Source organism: Lithobates pipiens, unplaced genomic scaffold (genome assembly GCF_037356315.1).
Source record: "Lithobates pipiens isolate NorthernLeopardFrog02 unplaced genomic scaffold, aLitPip1_a1.2 Scaffold_19, whole genome shotgun sequence".
In the NCBI taxonomy this organism is placed as follows: Eukaryota; Metazoa; Chordata; class Amphibia; order Anura; family Ranidae; genus Lithobates; species Lithobates pipiens.
This window is the reverse complement of record NW_027507764.1, coordinates 335,956,363-335,979,055: the sequence shown is the minus strand read 5'-3', so window position 1 is coordinate 335,979,055 and position 22,693 is coordinate 335,956,363. Positions and strand designations below refer to the sequence as shown.

Genomic DNA, 22,693 nt, shown 5'->3' with positions numbered 1-22,693 from the left:
AGTGAAGTCAAGCATTGACTCATCCCCCATTTCGGACCATGCTCCGATTTCCTTAACCATTAGCGTGGCGTCCATACCCCTGAAGGCCACTAACTGGAAGTTGAACGAGGACCTCATAGCCGAAGAGGCGGATAAAAAGGTGATGGGTGACAGTTTGGAGTTTTATTTTAAGACTAATGTCAGTCCTGAAGTCTCACCGGGAGTGCTCTGGGAGGCCCACAAGGTGTATATTAGGGGAAAGTTCATAGAATTGGGTTCTAGGAAAAAGAGGGAGCGCTTAACTCAACAGTCCAACTTGTTGCGTGACATTACTGACTTAGAACGCCGACATAAGTTGAACCAGACTCCGGCCCTTTTCCACGCCTTAACGGAAAAACGGGAGACCTTGAAGTCTCTCCTTCATTTGGATCACAAACGTCGCGCGCGGTTGGTAGCTCACCGTTTTTATGAGTGGGGCGATAGGCCCAGTAGACTGCTGGCTAATTCGGTGCGACAGCGGAAGAATGCGGCGTTTATTGCCAAAGTTAAGACCCCCTCGGGAGACTTGGTGTTCGAGACACCCCGTATAGCCAAGACATTCAGGGACTTTTACCAGCGCCTGTATCGGGTGCACCAGGGGGACCATGATAGAGAGACTCGGGGACGCCTTATTGGGGACTATCTGGCCCGTGCCGCCCTCCCGAAACTCTCCGGGGAGGTTTTGGCTTCCTTGGAGGGGGAATTGACGACTGCGGAGCTTCTGGGCGCCATGAAAGCTATGGCGCGCGGTAAGGCACCGGGTCCAGACGGCCTCACGGTATCGTATTATAGAGCGTACGCTGACATACTGTTGCCGTACTTGACCAGATATGCTAACGTGACCTCGGACGGCGGGGACCTTCGCCCGGAGACCACTCATGCACACATCACGGTATTACCCAAGGAGGGCAAGGACCCTAGTGACTGCGCGAGCTACCGTCCTATTTCGCTCTTGAATATAGATGCGAAGATTTATGCTAAAGCCATAGCGAATAGGCTGCTCCCCCTGGTGCCACAGTGGATTTCACGGGATCAGACGGGATTCATCCCCGGGAGGGAAGCACGGGATAATTCTCTCCGCACACTCTCCCTAATGGCTTATGTGCGGCGGACTGCCCAGCCCACCCTGTTACTCTCCACGGATGCTGAGAAGGCGTTTGACAGGGTGGACTGGGACTTCCTTATGGCTACGCTGGCGCACCTGGGCATAGGTCCCACTTTGCGCTCCCAAATAGCGGCGTTGTACCACTGCCCCACAGCTCAGATACGGATTAACGGAACCCTTAGTGACCCCTTCACCCTATATAACGGCACTCGCCAGGGGTGCCCGCTCTCACCGATTTTATTCGCAATATCCCTAGAGCCATTTTTATCCCTTATTAGACAAAACCCGAATATACGTGGCGTCACCATAGGTACGAAGGAACACAAATACGCGGCTTACGCGGACGATATTTTGTTCTACGTGCAACAGCCTCTGATCACCCTTCCAAATCTTATGTCCGAGTTTTCGGCCTACGGCGCGGTGTCAAACTTTAAAATCAATATGTCCAAATCGGAAATGTTAAACATCTCTGTACCCGCCAAACAGGTATCCCACCTGAAAAAGAACTATCCCTTTAACTGGCAGCTGAGTTCCATGAAATATTTGGGCATTCACCTAACGCCCTCACTATCGTCCCTTTTCCGCGCTAACTTTCTGCCTTTGCTCAACACTCTTAGGTCCGATATCCAAAAGTGGTCCCAGCTACGACATTCTTGGCTGGGCAGAATTGGTCTGGTTAAGATGAACTTGCTGCCCAGGGTGCTCTTCATGTTGCAGATGGTCCCGTTTGGGATACCGGTGGGGTTTTTTACAATTTTGACATCTATAGTATACCGGTACATATGGAATAGGAGAAGGCCCAGGCTGAATAGAACACTCCTCATCCGCCCTAAGTGTAGCGGGGGTCTAGCTGTGCCAGACTTTAAGCTCTACTATAGGGCCGTTGTGCTGACCAGGCTCTCTGACTTGAAGTATTGCAAGGGCACGAAACTCTGGGTAAATGTGGAAACAGACCTTTGTGGAGCTGAACCTTCCACGCTGATGTGGATACCGAGGAAGTTCCGGACCCTTTTGCCTACCACGTCCCCACTCACACACTCCTCCTTGATGGTATGGGACTCTATCTGTAAGAGGTATGGCTGGCTGTATAACTCCCCCCTGATGCCCTTGGTGGGTCACAACTTTTTCCCACCGGGTAACATGGACCCTCAGATTCACCCGTGGCGGCTGGGCACTAACACCTATCTACATCAGTTCACCGGCCCATCCGGGGTGCTACCTCTTTCCTCCATCATGGGTGACTCCTCCATTTCCTACATGGATCGCTGGAAACATCATCAACTGTTGAACTTTGTTCGCATGCTCCCAAAGCCCCTGCGCACCCTGGCGAAGCTTACACCTGTGGAAACCGCATTTGCTGAACCTGACCCGATTGAGCGGCCGGTTTCGTACTTCTATCAGGCCTTGCTGTCCCTCACTTCTACGGGTACCCCCTCCTTCCTACGGTACTGGGAAAGGGAACTACAAATGGAGCTGTCTCCGTCCCAGCAGTCACAAATTCTAACACTGGCTCATGCCTCCTCTGGATCCTCTAAGACATCAGAAATGGCGTATAAACTTTTGACCAGATGGCACTACACACCGGTTGTTTTACATAGGTTCTCTCCCCAGTCCTCCCCACTTTGTTGGCGGGAGTGCGGGGAGGTAGCCACTCATGCCCATATCTGGTGGTACTGCCCGAGGATCCGCCCATTCTGGCTGGCGATCTTATACACAATTAAAGAAATCCAGGGGTGGGAGGTACCTAATGACCCGTGGTATGTCCTGTTCCATTGCACGGGGAGGCCGACAGGCTCCTACAAGAGGTCGATTACACCACATCTCTTAAACGCTGCTAAAACCCTCATTCCTCAGTTTTGGAAGCTGAAGACGATCCCCACCCTCCGGCGCTGGTTGCTCAACGTGGATACCACATATTACATGGAGGATATGACCCTTTCCCTCCGGGGTAAATCTGAGTTGTCAACAAAGATCTGGGCCTGTTGGGTTGCCTTTAAATATTCCTCGAGTTATGCAGCCATAATGTCTCAACCAGAGTGAGGTGAACATGACGCTTGTTCTAACTATGTCTACTGTTATTTTGCAATAGGTTGTCTGACGGTGGTCTGCCCCCCCCCCCCCCCCCCACATCCCCCCCCCCCTCCCTTCTTTCTCTTTCTCTCTCTCTTTCTGCTTATTTTCCCTTTCCTTTACTTCCCTTCTAATTCTGTCTACTATATTTCCTCTTTTATAATAGAAGAGGTGGGTGTATATTTCTGTGCCCATGTAACTAACGTTATAATGTTGTTGATCTTGCTATTGGTTTCTATATTGATCGTTATGCTCTGTACACGCTTCTCTTCTTTAATAAACATTAATTATAAAAAAAAAAAAAAAAAAAAAAAGAACCCGAGTGCCTTCACCGTTCTAGCCCCTCTCCCTGAGGAAGACACGTGACGCTGTGTCGAACACGCGTAGGGGAGGGGCTAGGACGGTTAAGGTTTTTGGGCTCTATAGCGATTTGAGGGGCTGATTGAGATTTTGGATGTGCGGCTCTACGTTGCATTTTAAATCCATGTCCGTATTAGTGTGGTGTGCTGGAAGCACTCGCATATTGTGAGTACCCTGTACATTTTATTAAATGCATGTTAACCAGTTGCCGACCGCCGCACGACGATGTACGTCGATAGCATGGCACGGGCAGGCATATTGGCGTACATGTACGTCCCTTGCCTCCCGCGGGTCGGGGGCCCGATCGGGCCCCCGCCCGGTGCCTGCGGCGGTCGGTATTCGTGCGGGAGCGATCCCGGACGAGGGGACGGCCATTCGTTCATGGCCACCCCCTCGCGATCGCTCCCGACGAATAGGAATCCCCCGTGACATCACTTCCTCTCCTGTAATGTAAACACAGGAGAGGAAGTGATGTATTCTCTCCTCCGTGTCGGTATTTTTCGTTCCGACACGGAAGAGAGCGGATCGGTGAGTTGCACCAACACTCTACACACACAGTAGAACATGCCAGGCACACTCACACCCCCCCTTTACCCCCCGATCACCCCCCCAATTACCCCTGCCCCCCAGTCACAGTGACACCAATGTCATTTTTTTTTTTTTTTTTTTGCATTGGTGTCATTTGTGACTGTAATAACTGTTAGGGCAGTTAGAGTTAGCCCCCTTTAGTTCTAATGTACCCCCCTAACCCCCCCAATAAAGGTTTAACCCCGTGATCACCCCCCGTCGCCAGTGTCACTAAGGCTGGGTTCACATTGCAGCGGTTTATGAGAACGAATGTGATTCGCACCGCACTGCAGTGCAAATCACATCCGATCTCTGTGCGATTCGAGTTCAGCCATTCGCCGCACCCGCCGCACCCGCCACACCCGCCGCACCCACCGCAAATTCGCACGGGACCCTTTTTTTGGCCCGCAGCAGAATCGGATCGCATGGGTGTTCACACCATGCGATCCGAGTTTGCAGATCGCACTGCGATATGCGAACTGATCTGGGGGTGTCAGTAACATTTCACTGACACTCCCAGCAGTTCGCATAGGGCAGTGTGAACTGCCGCCGGGAGGCATGCGATGCGGGAACCCGCCGCGGATTTGCGGCGTTTCCGCATCGCTCCAGTGTGAACCCAGCCTAATAAGCGATCATTTTTCTGATCGCCGTATTAGTGTCACAGGTGACGCTAGTTAGGCAGGTAGGTATTTAGGTTCGCCGCAGCTTTTTATAGCGCCAGGGACCCCCATATACTACCGCATAAAGCCCCCTGATTGCCCCCTAGTTAACCCTTTCACCAGTGATCACCATATAACTGTTACAGGTGACGCTGGTTGGTTAGTTATTTTTTATAGTTTCAGGGCACCCGCCATTTATTACCTAATAAAGGTTTAACCCCCTGATCACCCGGCGGGTGTCATTTGTGACTAATAACTGTTAGGGCAGTTAGGGTTAGCCCCCTTTAGTTCTAAGGTACCCCCCTAACCCCCCCAATAAAGGTTTAACCCCGTGATCACCCCCCGTCGCCAGTGTCACTAAGGCTGGGTTCACATTGCAGCGGTTTATGAGAACGGATGTGATTCGCACCGCACTGCAGTGCAAATCACATCCGATCTCTGTGCGATTCGAGTTCAGCCATTCGCCGCACCCGCCGCACCCGCCACACCCGCCGCACCCGCCGCAAATTCGCACGGGACCCTTTTTTTGGCCCGCAGCAGAATCGGATCGCATGGGTGTTCACACCATGCGATCCGAGTTTGCAGATCGCACTGCGATATGCGAACTGATCTGGGGGTGTCAGTAACATTTCACTGACACTCCCAGCAGTTCGCATAGGGCAGTGTGAACTGCCGCCGGGAGGCATGCGATGCGGGAACCCGCCGCGCATTCGTGGCGTTCCCGCATCGCTCCAGTGTGAACCCAGCCTAATAAGCGATCGTTTTTCTGATCGCTGTATTAGTGTCACAGGTGACGCTAGTTAGGCAGGTAGGTATTTAGGTTCGCCGCAGCTTTTTATAGCGCCAGGGACCCCCATATACTACCGCATAAAGCCCCCTGATTGCCCCCTAGTTAACCCTTTCACCAGTGATCACCATATAACTGTTACAGGTGACGCTGGTTGGTTAGTTATTTTTTTATAGTTTCAGGGCACCCGCCATTTATTACCTAGTCTCACTAGTGTACCCCTAAATTTAGGGGTGTCTACTTTCCAAAATGGGGTCATTTGGGGGGGGTTTGTGCCATCTTGGCATTTTATGGCCTTCAAAACTGTAACGCCCTTAGAAAGCCTGAAGGCGGTGCTTGGTTTTCGGGGCCCCGTACGCGGCTAGGCTCCCAAAAAGTCCCACATATGTGGTATCCCCGTACTCAGGAGAAGCAGCAGAATTTATTTTGGGGTGTCATTTCACATATGCCCATGGCATGCGTGAGCAATATATCATTTAGTGACAACTTTGTGAAAAAAAAAAAAAAAAAAAAAAGTTTGTAATTTTCCCGCAACTTGTGGCAAAATATAAAATATTCCATGGACTCAACATGCCTCTCAGCAAATAGCTTGGGGTGTCTACTTTCTAAAATGGGGTCATTTGTGGGGGTTTTGTGCCATCTTGGCATTTTATGGCCTTCAAAACTGTAATAGGTAGTGAGAAGTGAACTCAAAAATTTACGCCCTTAGAAAGCCTGAAGGCGGTGCTTGGTTTTCGGGGCCCCGTACGCGGCTAGGCTCCCAAAAAGTCCCACATATGTGGTATCCCCGTACTCAGGAGAAGCAGCAGAATTTATTTTGGGGTGTCATTTCACATATGCCCATGGCATGTGTGAGCAATATATCATTTAGTGACAACTTTGTGAAAAAAAAAAAAAAAAAAAAAAAGTTTGTAATTTTCCCGCAACTTGTGGCAAAATATAAAATATTCCATGAACTCAACATGCCTCTCAGCAAATAGCTTGGGGTGTCTACTTTCTAAAATGGGGTCATTTGTGGGGGTTTTGTGCCATCTTGGCATTTTATGGCCTTCAAAACTGTAATAGGTAGTGAGAAGTGAACTCAAAAATGTACGCCCTTAGAAAGCCTGAAGGCGGTGCTTGGTTTTCGGGGCCCCGTACGCGGCTAGGCTCCCAAAAAGTCCCACATATGTGGTATCCCCGTACTCAGGAGAAGCAGCAGAATTTATTTTGGGGTGTTATTTCACATACGCCCATAGCATGTGTGAGCAATATATCATTTAGTGACAACTTTGTGTAAAAAAAAAAAAAAATTTTTTTTTTTGTCATTATTCAATCGCTTGAGGCAAAAAAATAAAATATTCAATGGGCTCAACATGCCTCTTATCAATTTCCTTAGGGGGTCTACTTTCCAAAATGGGGTCATTTGGGGGGGTTTTGTACTGCCCTGCCATTTTAGCACCTCAAGAAATGAGATAGGCAGTCGTAAACTAAAAGCTGCGTAAATTGCAGAAAACGTACCTTAGTTTGTAGATGTGACAACTTTTGCGCAAACCAATAAATATACAATTATTGACTTTTTTTTTACCAAAGACATGTGGCTGAATACATTTTGGCCTAAATGTATGACTAAAATTGAGTTTATTGGATTTTTCTAATAACAAAAAGTAGAAAATATCATTTTTTTTCAAAATTTGCGGTCTTTTTACGTTTATATCGCAAAAAATAAAAATCGCAGAGGCAATCAAATACCATCAAAAGAAAGCTCTATTTGTGGGAAGAAAAGGACGCAAATTTTGTTTGGGTACAACATTGCATGACCGCGCAATTACCAGTTAAAGCAGCGCAGTGCCAAAGTGTAAAAAGACCTCTGGTCATTTACCAGCAAAATGGTCCGGTCTGAAAGTGGTTAAAATGTTTTACAAATTCAAGCACTATATTGGAGTGTTTTTCTCTGCTTATACTCTGCTACTGACATCCTAAGGAGGAGACCTTGGGAGAAGTTTAGGAGCCAGCTGTGTGGGGTGGCTCAGATGTTGTCTGACCATGCTTAGCTGGGGGGTTGCACTCCCAGAGGTGAGCCTATACCCATGGGGGGGCGACGAGGAGTGAGGTGATTCTTTGGTGGTCTTGAAGTTGTACATAGGATTTCAATATTTTTATTTGTTAATCAACATCCATTTGTGGAATTTTCACTGTTTTAATATGGACTTTTTCGCACTGTATTGCACAGACATTTAATTATGCACTTTATACGTTTGTTTGATTCAGTTATTTATGACATTTGTTTATATTTCAGGATTCAGCGCTGCACTCTTATATATTGATTTTTGTGCATCTGGGGATGTGCTAGCAGCAGGCCTTTCAAATACCTTACACACACACTCTCACTCACGCGCACTCTCAGTCGCGCGCGCACACATAGTTTCTAGTACATATATAATTACTTTTGTTTTTTGGGTAGCTCACAGGACTCTATCGCATATTTATTTATACCACTATTCCAGGGCTTGACAAATTTGCTTGGAATCCAGGAGCCAGCTAAAAAAGTTAGGAGCCAGGTCGGTAACGGCGATCCGGACCTGTCCCTGGCCTGACATGGAGACGAGTGAGAGGAAGATAGCGCCCCCCCCCCCCCCCACCTGTCTCCAAGTCATTGCCCATAGCTCTTAGAGGGACATTTTTATTTATTTAATTTTTTCAAATGACAATTGTTTTTTTTTTATATTGCATTTTAGTGTAAATATGAGATGTGAGGTCTTTCTGACCCCCCAGATCTCATATATAAGAGGATCTGTCATGCTTTTTTCTATTACAAGGGATTTTTACATTCCTTGTAATAGCAATAAAAGTGACAATTTTTTTTTTTTTAAAGAGCAGTGAAAAAATAAAAAATAAAACGTTAAAATAAGAAAAAAAAATGTTTTAAATGCGCCCTGTCCCGCCAAGCTTGCGTGCAGAAGCGAACGCATACATGAGTAGCGCCCGCATAGGAAAGCGGTGTTTAAACCACATGTGAGGTATCACCACGATCGGTAGAGTGAGAGCAATAATTCTAGCCCTAGAACTCCTCTGTAACTCAAAACATGCAACCTGTAGAATTTTTTAAACGTCGCCTATGGAGATTTTAAAGGGTAAAAGTTTGTCGCCATTCCATGAGTGGACGCAATTTTGAAGCGTGACATGTTGGGTATCAATTTACTCGGCGTAACATTATTTTTCAAAATATTAAAATAAATAATCTTTCCCCAAAAAAGTGCGCTTGTAAGTCAGCTGCACAAATACGGTGTGACAGACAGTATTGCAACGACCACCATTTTATTCTCTAGGTTGTTAGAATAAAAAAATATATAATGTTTAGGAGTTCTAAGTAAAGGTGAGGAGATAGGTGGGCAGTGAAAGCTCTATTAGCATTGCTTGCTGTCATACCAACAGCCACCACTAGAGGGCGCCAGATTCCAGAAGGAAAAATAGGACCGCAGAAGGCCTCAAAGCCGCGGCCTCAATTACCGGGCGGCGGCGGCGCGGCCCGACGCGATCACGCCTGGGGGGTGCACGGAGACGGGATACCCCCAGCTGTGCTGCCCCAGGCGCCAGGTCACTAATTCTAGTCGCAAATGCGACCTGGCGCCCGGGGTTTGTCGAGCCCTGCACTATTCCTCCAACACCAATGATGGGCCATCATTCCTTCCACTAACATCATCAATGGGGAACTTCTCTTCCCACTAGCGCCAACCGTGTGGCACTATTCCTCCCACTATTCCTCCCACTGGCGCCAAGCGTGTGGCACTATTCCTCCCACTGGCGCCAAGTGCGTGGCACTATTCCTCCCACTGGCGCCAAGCGCGTGGCACTATTCCTCCCACTGCCGCCAAGCGCGTGGCACTATTCCTCCCACTGCCGCCAAGCGCGTGGCACTATTCCTCCCACTGCCGCCAAGCGCGTGGCACTATTCCTCCCACTGGCGCCAAGCGCGTGGCACTATTCCTCCCACTGGCGCCAAGCGCGTGGCACTATTCCTCCCACTGGCGCCAACCGTGTGGCACTATTCCTCCCACGGGAGTAAACCACTGGTCAGTCTGGCCCCCCTAAACTCTAAAAGACCATAAACTGGCCCTTTGCTTAAAAAGTTTTGAGACCCCTGATTTATAATTTTCCTGGTTTTTTAATTCTTATGTAATCAGTGGTAACAGATTGTGTCATGCATAATTGTTTACCCTAGAAAAAGGGTACACAAAGCAAAGTGTTGCCACCACATGATTATGCATGTTTAAAAAAAAAAAGTATTTTTCAATAATTTTAAGCTGGTAAATGTTGACCATGAAATTATGTGAAGTAAGACCTAGATGCAGAAATGAGCTTCCAGCGGCTTATATTCTTGAGTCAATCCGTTTGCTGTTGTTTCTACATTGCATTTTTTTTTTTTTACATATTTTCTCTTTATACTCCTATTTTTAGAAGCAAAACTAAAATATTGGTTTGTCGTTTTTATCATACAGCTTGTGATGCAATTTTCCATTCATTTTAAAGCATTGTAAAACTGACAGAGCTGTGCATGTTCACCTAAAGCATGTGTATTCTCCGTATTGCATGCTCATTAAACGTTTGCAAGACTGGTCCTTCAAATAAATGTTCGTAGAGGAACAAGATGGCCCAGACAGCTTGAGAAACTAGAATAGGTGTGAGCCATGATCTGGCAGTGTCTGTGATACTCTGCAAGTGTTTATTGCACGCCATGTCCTTAGATATTTTATTTAGGATGAGACATCCAGGTTTCCTTTTTTGACTGGCTAATCCCTTCATATTTATGTACTTGTTTTTGTGTTAGTCCTTTTAAACGCTAGTAATATATAGAACACTGTTTAATAACTGCAATATCAATTCATTCACAATGGAACAATTTATAACTGGTTGAAGTTAAAGCCTAAGCTTAGCCCTTTCACATTGGCTATTCGATCTGCCAAATTCATACGGATGGTAGTCCTATTTTTCATCCATCTGTGGGATCAGATGAAATTGGACAGGCTGTCCATTTTCATCCGATCTCCCCATAGAGGAGAGCGGGACTAGCTAGGAACAGAGGCACACATGTGAAAGGGGTCTTAGGTGTTCTGTTGATTAAAAACATTTTTTTTTTTGGATGAAAAACAGACAGCTATTAATTTCTATGGACTGGACTACATATGTCAATGAGGAAGGAACAAAAAAAAAAACCCACGAGCTGCACATTACGCAAAACCCTCACGTAAAGAGTAGAAGCAGCCTCAGCCTAGACTCCTTCCAGAAAAAGGGTAGATAACACCGCTCTAAACCTAGAAAAAAGGGGTGGTGACCAAAGAAAGAAAAACAAATTTCTGTAGCTGCTAACACTCAAACAAAGTTATACAAACATGAACAAAAAATGTGTAGCGCTAAGGCTTGTGATAACCATTAAAATCAGAAAATGAACAATACAGTGCAACGTACAAATTAAAGTCCAATGACTAGTAAAAACTAGAAACTGTAAGTCAATGTGAGGAATTGAATCCAGATGTAAATCAACCGTGGTGTCTCAGAGGTGATGACTGCACAAACGAGTGGTGCATATGACACGGAGAACATCAATAATGTGGATACTTAATGAGGTACTCTTACCGGCAGAGGTGGACACACATACCATCTGGCAGTGGGTCAAATGCGCATGAAGGGTGGTCTTTTGGGTGTGGTGCCAAGGCTGCAAGTGGTCTCTACACACGTCCAAAACTTCAGAATCCACCTCATCACTGATCACCAGTACCGAAAATATCATGAAAAAAGAGGAACATTTTTTTTTTCCTCTTTTTTCATGATATTTTCGGTACTGGTGATCAGTGACGAGGTGGATTCTGAAGTTTTGGCTGATCTGCACTATATGGAGCACTTTTTTCAAAAAAGTGCTCCATATAGTGCAGATCAGCCAATAATGTTTTATTGGAAAATTTCTTGCAATGAGGAGACATGAAAAAGGACACAAAAATGTAATAAAAATAGCATAAAATCATTAAAAAAAGCAGTATGGGACTCTGATAGCCAACCCTACGCGTTTCAACTCAAACGGTGATCAACAGGGGCATCAATAAAACATTATTGGCTGATCTGCACTATATGGAGCACTTTTTTCCTCCTTTTTCATTATATTTTCGGTACTGGTGAGCACTGACGAGGTGGATTCTGAAGTTTTGGACGTGTGTAGAGACCACAGCGGCCGCAAACATATGCCTGGGATCAGGACAGTGTCATTGCATTCCAAGACAACCACTCGGCACCTTGGCACCACACCCAAAAGACCACCCTTCATGCGCATTTGACCCACTGCCAGATGGTATGTGTGTCCACCTCTGCTGGTAAGAGTTAATTAAGTATCCACATTATTGATGTTCTCCGTGTTATATGCACCACTCCCCTTGTGAAGTCATCACCTCTGAGACACCACGGTTGATTTACATCTGGATTTATTTCCTCGCATTGACTTACATTTTCTAGTTTTTACTAGTCATTGGACTTTAATTTGCACATTGCACTCTATTTGTTAATTTTCTAATTTTCATGGTTATTACAAGCCTTAGCGCTACACATTTTTTTTCATGTTTGTAGACTCCTTCCAGGCCACACCCCCAACATGTTTCGCCCTGACCCCCCATTGCCATGACTAAGCCTCGTAGGAAACATGTCAGTATGGCCTGGACAGAGTCTAGGCTAAGGCTGCTTCCACTCTTTACATGAGTGCTTTGTGTGATGTGCTGCTCCTGGAACTTTTTTCTTCCTCATTGACTTCTGTGGAGCTGAGACAAGCTCTTTCCCTGCTTGCACTCCCTGCAGTTGTCAGCAAATAAGCAGCCCCCCCCCCCCCCCCTTAATTTCGTTACATGGGGTCACATTGACTGCATCTGTGTCTATTCAGGTCTGATTTTATAACAGTTTTATCCACTTATACACTGATTGGATGTAAAATGGTCTGTGACCATTCTATTGGCGATCTTTTTTATTTTTATTTTTTTTTATGCAAGAAACCCTTTTTTTTTTTGGCACTTCTGATTAGTTTTTTTCAACAACTAAGAAATAGGATGCAAAAAAGCATGTGAACTGAAGATCAAACTGATGTAAAATTTCCTGAACTGAAGACGGATGTGCAAACTGATGTAACCTAAATCAGTATTTATCAGTTGTTTTTCTTAGCAAAAATGTGACTGAACTGAGGACGCCCCTGTGAATAGATCCTTATGCCGGCCATATGTGGATTAAAATTAGGCAGGTTCAGGAGGGACCAGACAAGTTTTAATTCATGTATGGACAGGAAGGTTGTACAGAAGTCAATCTACCAATTGACTTCTGTAAGACTGCCCTCCTGCTCTATTAGCGCCACTGGCTATAGCTGGGAACGTATTCTGATGGCGGCAAAGTCTCCCCGCCGTGAGAATACAATAGCTCAGCACGGAGGATTCCCTCACCCACAGCAGTATGTGGATGGGGGGGAATCAAGTCTTTCTTTCTTTTTTTTTTTTTTTCATTCAACCTGCTATTTGAATGAAATAAAAATTACTTGTCACAACGCAATCTTTTGATGCAGCGGGGGGTTAATAACACTGAGGGACATGTTACATGCAACATCAAAAGTCCTTTTTGCCCACCTACACTATTCATCAAAGCTGTACTATAGTTTCTATGAATCAAGAATGATCTCTCAGAGAGAATGAGCAGATGAATGAAAGGTTGATCACCTGCATTAATTTTTTTAATTTTTTTTTGATGAGTACGTATGACAGATCGCTTGGCTCAATTAACCCCGGCCACGCTATAATATTGAAGCGGTGTGATAGTAAATCATGTCCCTTGTTTGTTTGTTTGTTTTTTCCAATCATTTTTAACTATTTTTACCATAATACTCTACCACAGTATGCAATTTAAAGCAGAAATATGAAAATATCTACTGCATGCACATCCCTTCAAAAAATGTCAACTTAAGAAATCTTATAACAGCATTATTAGTATAACCTGCCTTTTTTTATTTTTTTTTAAAGTGGTTGTACAGTGTATGTTTACCATAACTTCCTATCCCAGATGAGTTTTGGTCTCAGTGTTGCATATTTGCTAATAATTCACATAACAAACTAGAGAGCTGTAAAATGTGAAATGCCAGTGTCTGTGTCTTTTAGTACATGTCAAGCTGTTAGTCTTCTGGTTTGTAAAATAAATTATTTTGTCCACCTGTTGTCAATGCATTTACACAAACTCTTCCTAGGTGTTTGCATGTCTGATAAAGCCATTTTCTTTTGCTTTCCAGACAACATTGGCTCACATAATTGCCAAAAATACCAACAAAAACAATACTCGCTTTATAACTCTGTCTGCCACAAGTGCTTCTACCAATGATGTACGAGAGGTCATCAAGCAAGCCCAAAATGAGATTAAACTCTTCAAAAGAAAAACTATCCTCTTTGTTGATGAGATTCATCGTTTTAACAAGACACAACAGGTAGACTGCAATTGTTAATTTTTAATTACTAGAGACTATATTACACATTTTAACCGTTGCTATAAACCAAGATGAAACGCTAATGCCGTGTACACACGATTGGACATTCCGACAACAAAATCCATGTTCCGACAGGTGTTGGCTCAAACTTGTCTTGTATACACACGGTCACACAAAGTTGGTTGGAATTTCCAAACGTCAAGAACACGGTGACGTACAACACATACGACAAGCCAAGAAGTTCAATAGCCAGTGCTGCTCTTCTGCTTGATGCTGAGCATGCGTGGCACTTTGTGTTTCAGAATTGTGTACACCCGATTGGAATTTATGCAAATGGATTTTCTTGTCGGACAATTTGAGAACCAGATCACAAATTTTGTGCGATGGAAATTCCGATGGAAAATGTCCGATGGAGCCTACACATGGTCAGAATTTCCGACAAAAGGCACCCATCGAACATTTTCCATGGGAAAATCCGACCGTGTGTTTGGGGTATAATAAGGAACAAGCATAACTGGCTGATTATATATATTTTTTTTTAATACAGAGGGTAAAATAAGTATTGACCACATCACCATTGTAAATATATTTCTAAAAGTGCTATGGGGGGGGGGGGGGGTTGTGTGTGTGTGTGTGTGTGTGTGTGTGGTCTAGCTATGGAAGCGTGAGGACGCTAATCCCCGGAGCTCTGCAAGGGACAGCCCGGAGAACAGCCCGTCAGACCGGCAGAGAAAGCCAAGACTATATGCCAGGGGATCGTAAGCACCCGCTGGACATGGGGGCACAGAGGGGTCCCAAAATTACGCATTACTTTCTCCACCAGCACAGTGTTTCTTCCCCCTCTGCCCCAGCCAAGATGGCACCACCTCGGGTTCCCCCTGCGAACATTGCCGCGCATCACAGAAAGGGCACACAGGCAGGAGCTGCTGCAGGTGGCGATCAGTCTTCACAGAGCGAACTAGGCGCACTCATCTGGATCTACCCTGACATCTCCAGACAAACGAGAGCCATGCGAGGACTCATGCGTCCCCTCTTCGAAGTGATCCGTGAAGCTACCTACCGTGGGGTCACCCCTTTCATCTGATAGTGAGGAAGAGGGGTGCTGAGTTCCACCTTTGCTCACCAGACCAACGCCTGGATTTGATCAGTTTCCTCAATAAGCCTGCGGTGAACGTTCCTAACTGGTTTGACTACCTGCTATCCCAGGAGGCACTCGGGACACCCTTGCCCAGGCCGCAGCAGGTTGACCCCACTATCGTGCCCCCAGCCGGGAGAATGCCAGACCCCACCCGATGTCGGAGGCCTGACTCTTCCTTTCATCATGGGGACTGGTAAGACATTTTGGTTGATATGTGGATAACTCTTTGCTGGACTATCCCATTAACTCCCCAGACCTTTTACAGTATTTGGACTCAGTCCATTCGGATGGACTGGACTTTACCCGATGGGCGCCTCCACACATACCTGCTGCCAAGGGTATACAGTATATCTTGCAGACTCTTGTTTGTTGGGGGGGCCTTGGAAATGTTTTGGGGAACCTGTTAGTTTACTGTGTTTATGGGTGACTGCTGGGTGGGGTAAAGGGCCTCGGTTGACACAGTGTTGCCTTGCTGTGTGCACCACTCCCCCTGCGCGCCTGCTTATGTGCGAACGACATGGGGGAGGGGGGTGCTTGATGGGGGTACATGGGTGGGCACCGGGCTCCAACACCCTTGGCTCTCCCAAGCTATGAAGACCTTTGGTCAGATTGTTAATCCCACCCCGCCACCAAATGAGCACCCCGGAGACTTAACTCCATAGGTTTCCCCTCCATCTTATTGCCCACCATCTGGTGTGCTGCTCCTCACAAGCTGCGGGACCATTGATTCCCTCCCACTTCCCCACAACATGCCGAAACAACTGTTGCATGTCCAGGGTGCGGAGACGGTGGCCCGCCTGGTGCCTCTCATTAGCATACAGTAGTTTTAAGTGGTGCCTAGGTCAAATGTACAGTCCCAGTGTCCCCCATTGCATACAAGTACACTATATCTTTATTATGACCCCATGCGAGTATATGCATGGACCCTCGGTCCTGGTGCTCAGGGCTAGGATGCAGAAGACCCCAGATATGTTTCAACCCTCTCTGGGTGCCAGGAGTCTGGAGTCCACTTAACCTGCATGTGTCCTCCCGGGACACCACTGCCGTATGGTCGTGGCCATTGGCATCCAGTTCTACTGCTCAAGTTACTGCTAATTGTTAGATAATTATAGTTATGTTGTGTTGGCTCTTATGTTATGTTAGCTTATATGTTTTTCAGAATATGGCTCTCTGTGGTCTAACCCCATGCATCTCCATTAATATTGTTTACTTTATTATCTATTGCTGGTTGGCTCTGAAAAGGCCCTGGCGCTCCAACCACCCCCCATTAGGGCAGGCCCCTGTGTGGACACCTTGAGTGCCCAACAGGGGACCTCGGTATCTCTGACAGAACCCGTCCACTCCCTTTTCCCTTCCTCCTACCTCCCTCCCTCCCCCTTCCCCTTTTTTGTTCCCTGACTTCCCCCTTTTTCCCCGCTTGGCCTCCCCTCTTCTACTGCTGCCCTTCTCCCCCACCTCTCAGTTCTCTCTTCTTGCTGTGGGCCTCTGCCTGGTGGGGGGTTTCTCTGATCAGGACCTCTACATACACCCACTGGTAGTCACATCCACGCCAGAAAACACGATGGGTCTCCTCGAGATCACCTCCCTCAACTTGCGTGGCCTAAACACACTGAAAAAGCACACTCAAAGCTCTTAACTGACTTGCGCAAGGGCAAAACAAGTGGCGTTCCTGCAGGAAACGCACTTCCGTGCTGATAGCACACCGAAACTGACCAACAGGACTTTTCCGCTGGCCTGTCAGTGTCTCCCGATCTCCAAGTTGAAGGAGGTAAGTATTCTGATGGCCAAATCAGTACCATGGGCGTTCGAGGAGCAGCGGATAGATACGCAGGGCCATTTTCTCTTACTGAAGGGGAGGGAGTCTGATGTGCGGGTTACTTTTGCCAATGTCTATTTCCCCAACGTGGACCATCCGCAGTTTTTATGCAGGTTCTTCCCTGAACTCCTAGAGTTCGCAGAGGGGGTGCTAGTTTTTGGCGGAGACCTCAATTTCGCCATGGACCCATCCCTTGACGTGTCTTGAGGTGCTCCCACCTTTCTTACTCACGCCTGAAGCGCCTAAAGGCCGATCTTCATACTCTGCATCTGGTGGACCCCTCGCGGCTGCTCCATACACAAGACCGAAATTGTACTTTTTTTTTCTCTCAGGTGCACCACACTTATGCACGGTTATATTACCTGCTGTTGTCGCACAAAGACCTATCTAGAGTGGTGTCTACCTCCCATTGATGTCATATCGTTCACGGATCATGAGCCAGTCCACATGACACTGCAGCTGGGACCAGAGTCCCGGCCTCCTCTGTCCTGGAGACTAAACTATGCTTTACTTCAATCGGAGGAAACCCGCTCAGAGATACTGAACATCCTACGTGAGTATTTCTCCATCAATGGGGAGTCCGTAGCCAATCCTCTTGTGGTCTGGGGGGCCCACAAGGCAGCTGATCAAAATAGGAGCCCGCCTTAAATGGGAGAGAACCCGTCGCACGGAAGAACCTTTGGCTTTGATACGCAGCCTGGAGTGTTCGCATAAGGTGAGTCTTGCTAGAGCTACATTTCAGGACCTCCTCAAAGCCAGTGAGGAACTCTGTGTGCTTTTTTCCATAAAATGAAGCAGAAATGGGCTTGGGCATGTCATACCATGTATGAATTCTCGAACAAACCCGGGTCATTACTGGCTAGGGCCCTGCTGGGCCCATGCACAAAAACTTATATCTCCCATATTATTCTGGCTTCCACTGGTCAAAAGCTAAACACTTCAACAGACATAGCGAAAGAGTTCCGTTCCTTCTATGAAGGTCTCTACAATTTGGACAAGCCCTCTCTTGCTGACCCCCTGGTGGAAGGCAACCTAACCCCTCAGTCGTATGTAGCTGCCTCAGGTATGCCTTCACTCCCCAGGGCCGTACAGGAGGAGCTGGAGGAACCCATCACAGCCGTATAGCTGGGAGTGGCCTTGGATACCTCAAAACCAAGAAAGGCCCCTGGACCTGATGGCCTAACCCCGACATGTTACAAAACAAAATATTTCCCTCATCCCAAAAGAGGAGAAAGACCTGTTGTGATGTTCGAATTATCGCCCAATTGCACTCTTAAACACGGACTTGAAACTTTGATCTACACGGCCAGGACCTCGAAACGGGCCCTTCTGCTGACACGAAGAAGGCCTTGAATTGGTCTTTTATATGGGCCACCTTGGAGCATATCAGACTTCGATCATCCATAGTGAGGTGGATACTTTCCCTATATACAAATTCCACTGCAGCAGTCAAAGTAAACGAGACAAGGTCCGACTTTTTCAGCATTCGTAATGGCACAAGACAGGGCTGCCCTCTGTCCCCTTTGATCTTCATTCTATGGCTTGAGCCCCTCCTATGCCGCATAAGAGCAGACGCAGCCATTATTGGCTACCCTAAATCCTCGAGGTCTCATAAGGTGGCCGCATTTGCGGATGACATAATCTTCTTAACCGAACCACTCATTTCCCTCTCTAATTTGCTTCATTCCCTGAAGAAGTATGGTGCTCGCTCTCTCTCGCTCTCTCTCATCTAACCAAATCCTCCATCCTTTATATAACGCCGGGCAAAGACGTGGTGCAACGTCTACGGTTGGCCTTCCCCCTGAGATAGGCAGCTGACCGCATTCATTATTTGGGAGTAGACATCACCCCTGATCCCGCCGACCTATATTAGGCAAACTTTACACTGCTGCTTCCTTGTCTTAAGACGGACCTTCTGCACTGGCACACTCTCACATTGACATGGTTTGGGTCGCTGTAATGCCCTTAAGATGGCCCTACTGCCAAAGGTGCTATACCTAATGCAGGCGCTTCCTACTCGCCTGCCCCCAGCTTTCTTCAAACAAATTGACTCCATGTTTCGGGCGTTTGTCTGGTCCCACCGTAAGCCATGCATCAGACTGCAACTCCTACACCTTGCGAAAAATAGGGGCGGGGTCGGCCTCCCAGACATGAAGGCCCACTACAGGGTGGTCCACCTCACCAGGTTAGTGGATTGGCACTGCCATGCGGAAGAAAAGCACTGGGTAGCCATGGAGGAGGAGGACTGTGGAGGCACGGTCAGGAGTTGGCCATGGATCACCGCGCCTCTACCAAGGGGCCTGGTGGAACACCCTATGCTGGGAAGTATCTTATCAGTGACCAGAGATGCCTTTAAGCATTCCTCTGTGTCCCCACTGCCCTCCCTGATGATGCCAGTGAATTTGTACCTCGCCTACAGAGCCCTCACCTTAAATGACTGGCGACAGGCACTAGGCATCGCCTGTGCGACTTTGTGCGACTCGGCTTTCTTCAGAGGCTAGGGAGTCAGCAACGGCCCCTCCTCTGGATTTCTGGAGTGGTTTGCAGCTGCGTAACTTTTTGAGCAGCGGCCTGCGGAAACCGGGCATCTCCCATCAACTCACCGAGCTAGAGCTCGTGTCATCGTGGGGAGCCAGTGCAGCACCGTCTCTTGGTCATCTATTCTTCCTTAACTCAACCAGCAGAGGGGTTTGTTCCCCCATTCCTCTCTAAGTGTGAAGCGGAAATCGGTACCCAATTTACTGACAGCCAGAGGAAGAAGATTCTCCACTTTGCTCAGAAATCTTCCATTGCCACCAGAGTCCGAGACCCGATGGTACAGAGTACCAACTACTTTACACCACATCTTTTCGCAGGTGTCAGACCGCTGCTGGCGCTGTGGCACTGCGTAAGGAACAATGCTGCATGTCTTCTGGACATGACCCAGACTTGCCCCCTTTAGGCGAGTCACCTTGAGCCAAATCAGACACTTGACCAATGTTTCACTGGAGGGGAATCCTGTGGCCTGTTTGCTCCACCTGTCAGAATGACCCATCAAGAAATACAAGAATTCCCTGACCATTCAGCTACTGAATGAAAGCATGCATCCCTCTGTGCTGGAGATTGGGGAAGAGCTGAGAGACATGGAGGACCTCACTGCCACTCTGCACAACAGAGAGCAGACCTTTTGGGCGACCTGGAGACCATGGCAACATTTCATATACACAGATGCTTATCTCTAAGAGATGACTCAGATTCATTGACCTAATGGGCTGGTCCCCCTCGGATCCCGGGCAGTGGGCACTACTTTACTCCTCTTTACCCTTTCTCCCCTGACACTACTTCCTCTACATCTCCTGTATCTCGCTTCGCCACCCAACTGTCTCCTCCCCTCTGCTGTTCCCTTCCCCCTGCCTTAACCCCTCCCTCTTTCCCGATCCCTAGCTCCTTCCCAATATTGGTGTTGCCTGTTTAATTATCCCATCCTCCCCCTTCCTGGTACACATTCCTTTTCTGCAGCTTGTACCCACCCATGAGTGTTCGGTCAGATAATATGAACATCCTAGATGCAAATATGTCTTAATATGTGTCATGTCTGGGCCCACTAGACCACCGAGTTGCCTTACTCCCCTAATAAATATAAAATGTATACCATGTTGTTGCATAACTTGGTACGTGCTATCACCAGACCAGGCCCCGCATAACGCTAGCACTGCTATGATGGTGTCTTCTCCTCTTGTGCCTTAGTCAAGGTACAAGGTTAGTGAATTTGAATTGTTGATTCCATGCTGTAATCCTATCTGAATCCCTAACCTGACTCCTGCTTTGTACCTATGTTGATTATGCTAATTGTTATGCACTTTTTTTCTGAAAATAAAGGATTACAAAAAAAAAGGTGCTGAAAATTTCACGTCAACATCAGTAATAACCCATGCAATCCATACTTGCAAAGACACCTAAACAAATCCATTCAGAAATTAAGTTATGTGTAATAAAATGGACTGACACGGGGAAAATGAATTGAACACGCTAACTGAAATGTATTTCATACTTGGTACAGAATCCTTTGTTGGTAACGACAGCTTCAAGACGCCTACTGTATGAAGAAACTAGTCGCATGCATTGCTCAGGGGTGATTTTGACCCATTCTTTTACAGAAGGTGTAATTCTCTGTGGTAATCCCCTGTGTAATTCTCATTGTGGGTAAGGTCAGTCTGGCTTAAACATTGTGAGCTAACCCACTTAATATTCTCACTACTGCCATTTTAAGATGGTAATGGTCATCATTTGCAAGGTTAAGTGTGTGCATGTGTGTGCTGCACACACTTTCTCTGCCTAAAGACAGTACCTCCCTGCTGCTCCTTGTGGATAATATGCTATCTTTCCACTGCCCACCTTCAGCGATTTGATCTTCTCTGGCCACCTACTAACCTTGGCACAGCTGCTCTGATTTGTAAAAAAAAAAAATGAGAGGCATTGCCTTGTTTCGTATCTTAGTCCGTAGGGTTCAGTATTGAGTTGGCCCACCCTTTCCAGCTATAACAGCTTCAACTCTTTTGGGAAGGTTGTCCACAAGGTTTAGGAGTGTGTCTATTGGAATGTTTGACCATTCTTCCAAAAGCGCATTTGTGAGGTCAGGCACTGATTTTGGTTGAGAAAGCATTGCTTACAGTCTCTGCTCTAATTCACCCCAAAAGTGTTGCCCTCAACCCGCTATAACACTTTTGGGATTAATTAAAGCGGAGACTGTGAGCAATGCCTTCTCATCCAAAATCAGTGCCTGACCTCACAAATGCGTTTCTGGAAGAATGCTCAAACGTGCCCATAGACACACCCCTAAACCTTGTGGACAGCCTTCACTTAAAAGTTGAAGCTGTTATAGCTGCAAAGGGTCGGCCAACTCAATATTGAACCCTATGGACTAAGACTGGGATACCATTAACGTTCATATGTGTTTAAAGGCAAGTGTCCCAATACTTTTGACAATGGAGCGTATCTTTCAATATATTCTGAGAGGACATTCTTGCTGCAATGGGTCACCTCAAGCCATTATCCACTTATGTTACGGGGACAACTTTTTGGCTTCCCCAGCAGGGCCGGCACTTGTATCCTGGCACCCGTATTATACCACGTCCTCTTTTATAAAGGTTTGAAAGTACAAAATGTCTTGTTACACTGGAGTTCAGAGCAGCATTCTTATACTAGAGGCACATTCAATCTCTCAGATAAATTGATAGTTTCAAGAGTCTGTTTAACCACCTCAATATCAGGCACATAAACACCTTCCTGCCCAGACCAATTTTGAGCTTTCTGCGCTGTCGCACTTTGAATGACAATTGCGCGGTCATGCTACACTGTACCCAAATGAAATTTTTATCATTTTTTTCCCACCAATAGAGCTTTATTTTGGTGGTATGTGATCACCTCTACAGCTTTTATTTTTTGCTATTCAAATAAAAAAAAAAAAAAGACAACATTTTTGAATTTTTTTTTTTGTTTCAGTTTCAAAACTTTGTAAATAAGTATGTTTTCTCCTTCACTGATGGGCACTGATGGGGCTGCACTGACAGGCACTGATAAGGTGGCACCAATGAAGTGGCACTGATGAGGTGGCATTGATGGGCACTGATATGTGGCACTGATGGGCAGCACTGATGGGAGACAGGGATGGACACTAATAGGTGGCACTGGTAGCTGGCACGGATTGGCATGGATAGGCGGCAT

The 22,693-nt window shown here is 46.7% G+C and overlaps 2 protein-coding genes across 2 annotated transcripts in view; one reads left to right on the top strand and one right to left on the bottom strand.

The window, feature by feature from the left end:
* The window catches only part of WRNIP1 (WRN helicase interacting protein 1), a 146,737-nt gene that overhangs the window by 15,721 nt on the left and 108,323 nt on the right, over window positions 1-22,693 (top strand). The window contains exon 2 of the mRNA XM_077492100.1: window positions 13,845-14,036. Coding sequence (XP_077348226.1) covers window positions 13,845-14,036 — 192 coding nt within the window. The remainder of the gene's footprint in view (window positions 1-13,844; window positions 14,037-22,693) is intronic.
* The window catches only part of MYLK4 (myosin light chain kinase family member 4), a 232,870-nt gene that overhangs the window by 199,181 nt on the left and 10,996 nt on the right, over window positions 1-22,693 (bottom strand). The window lies entirely within an intron of this gene.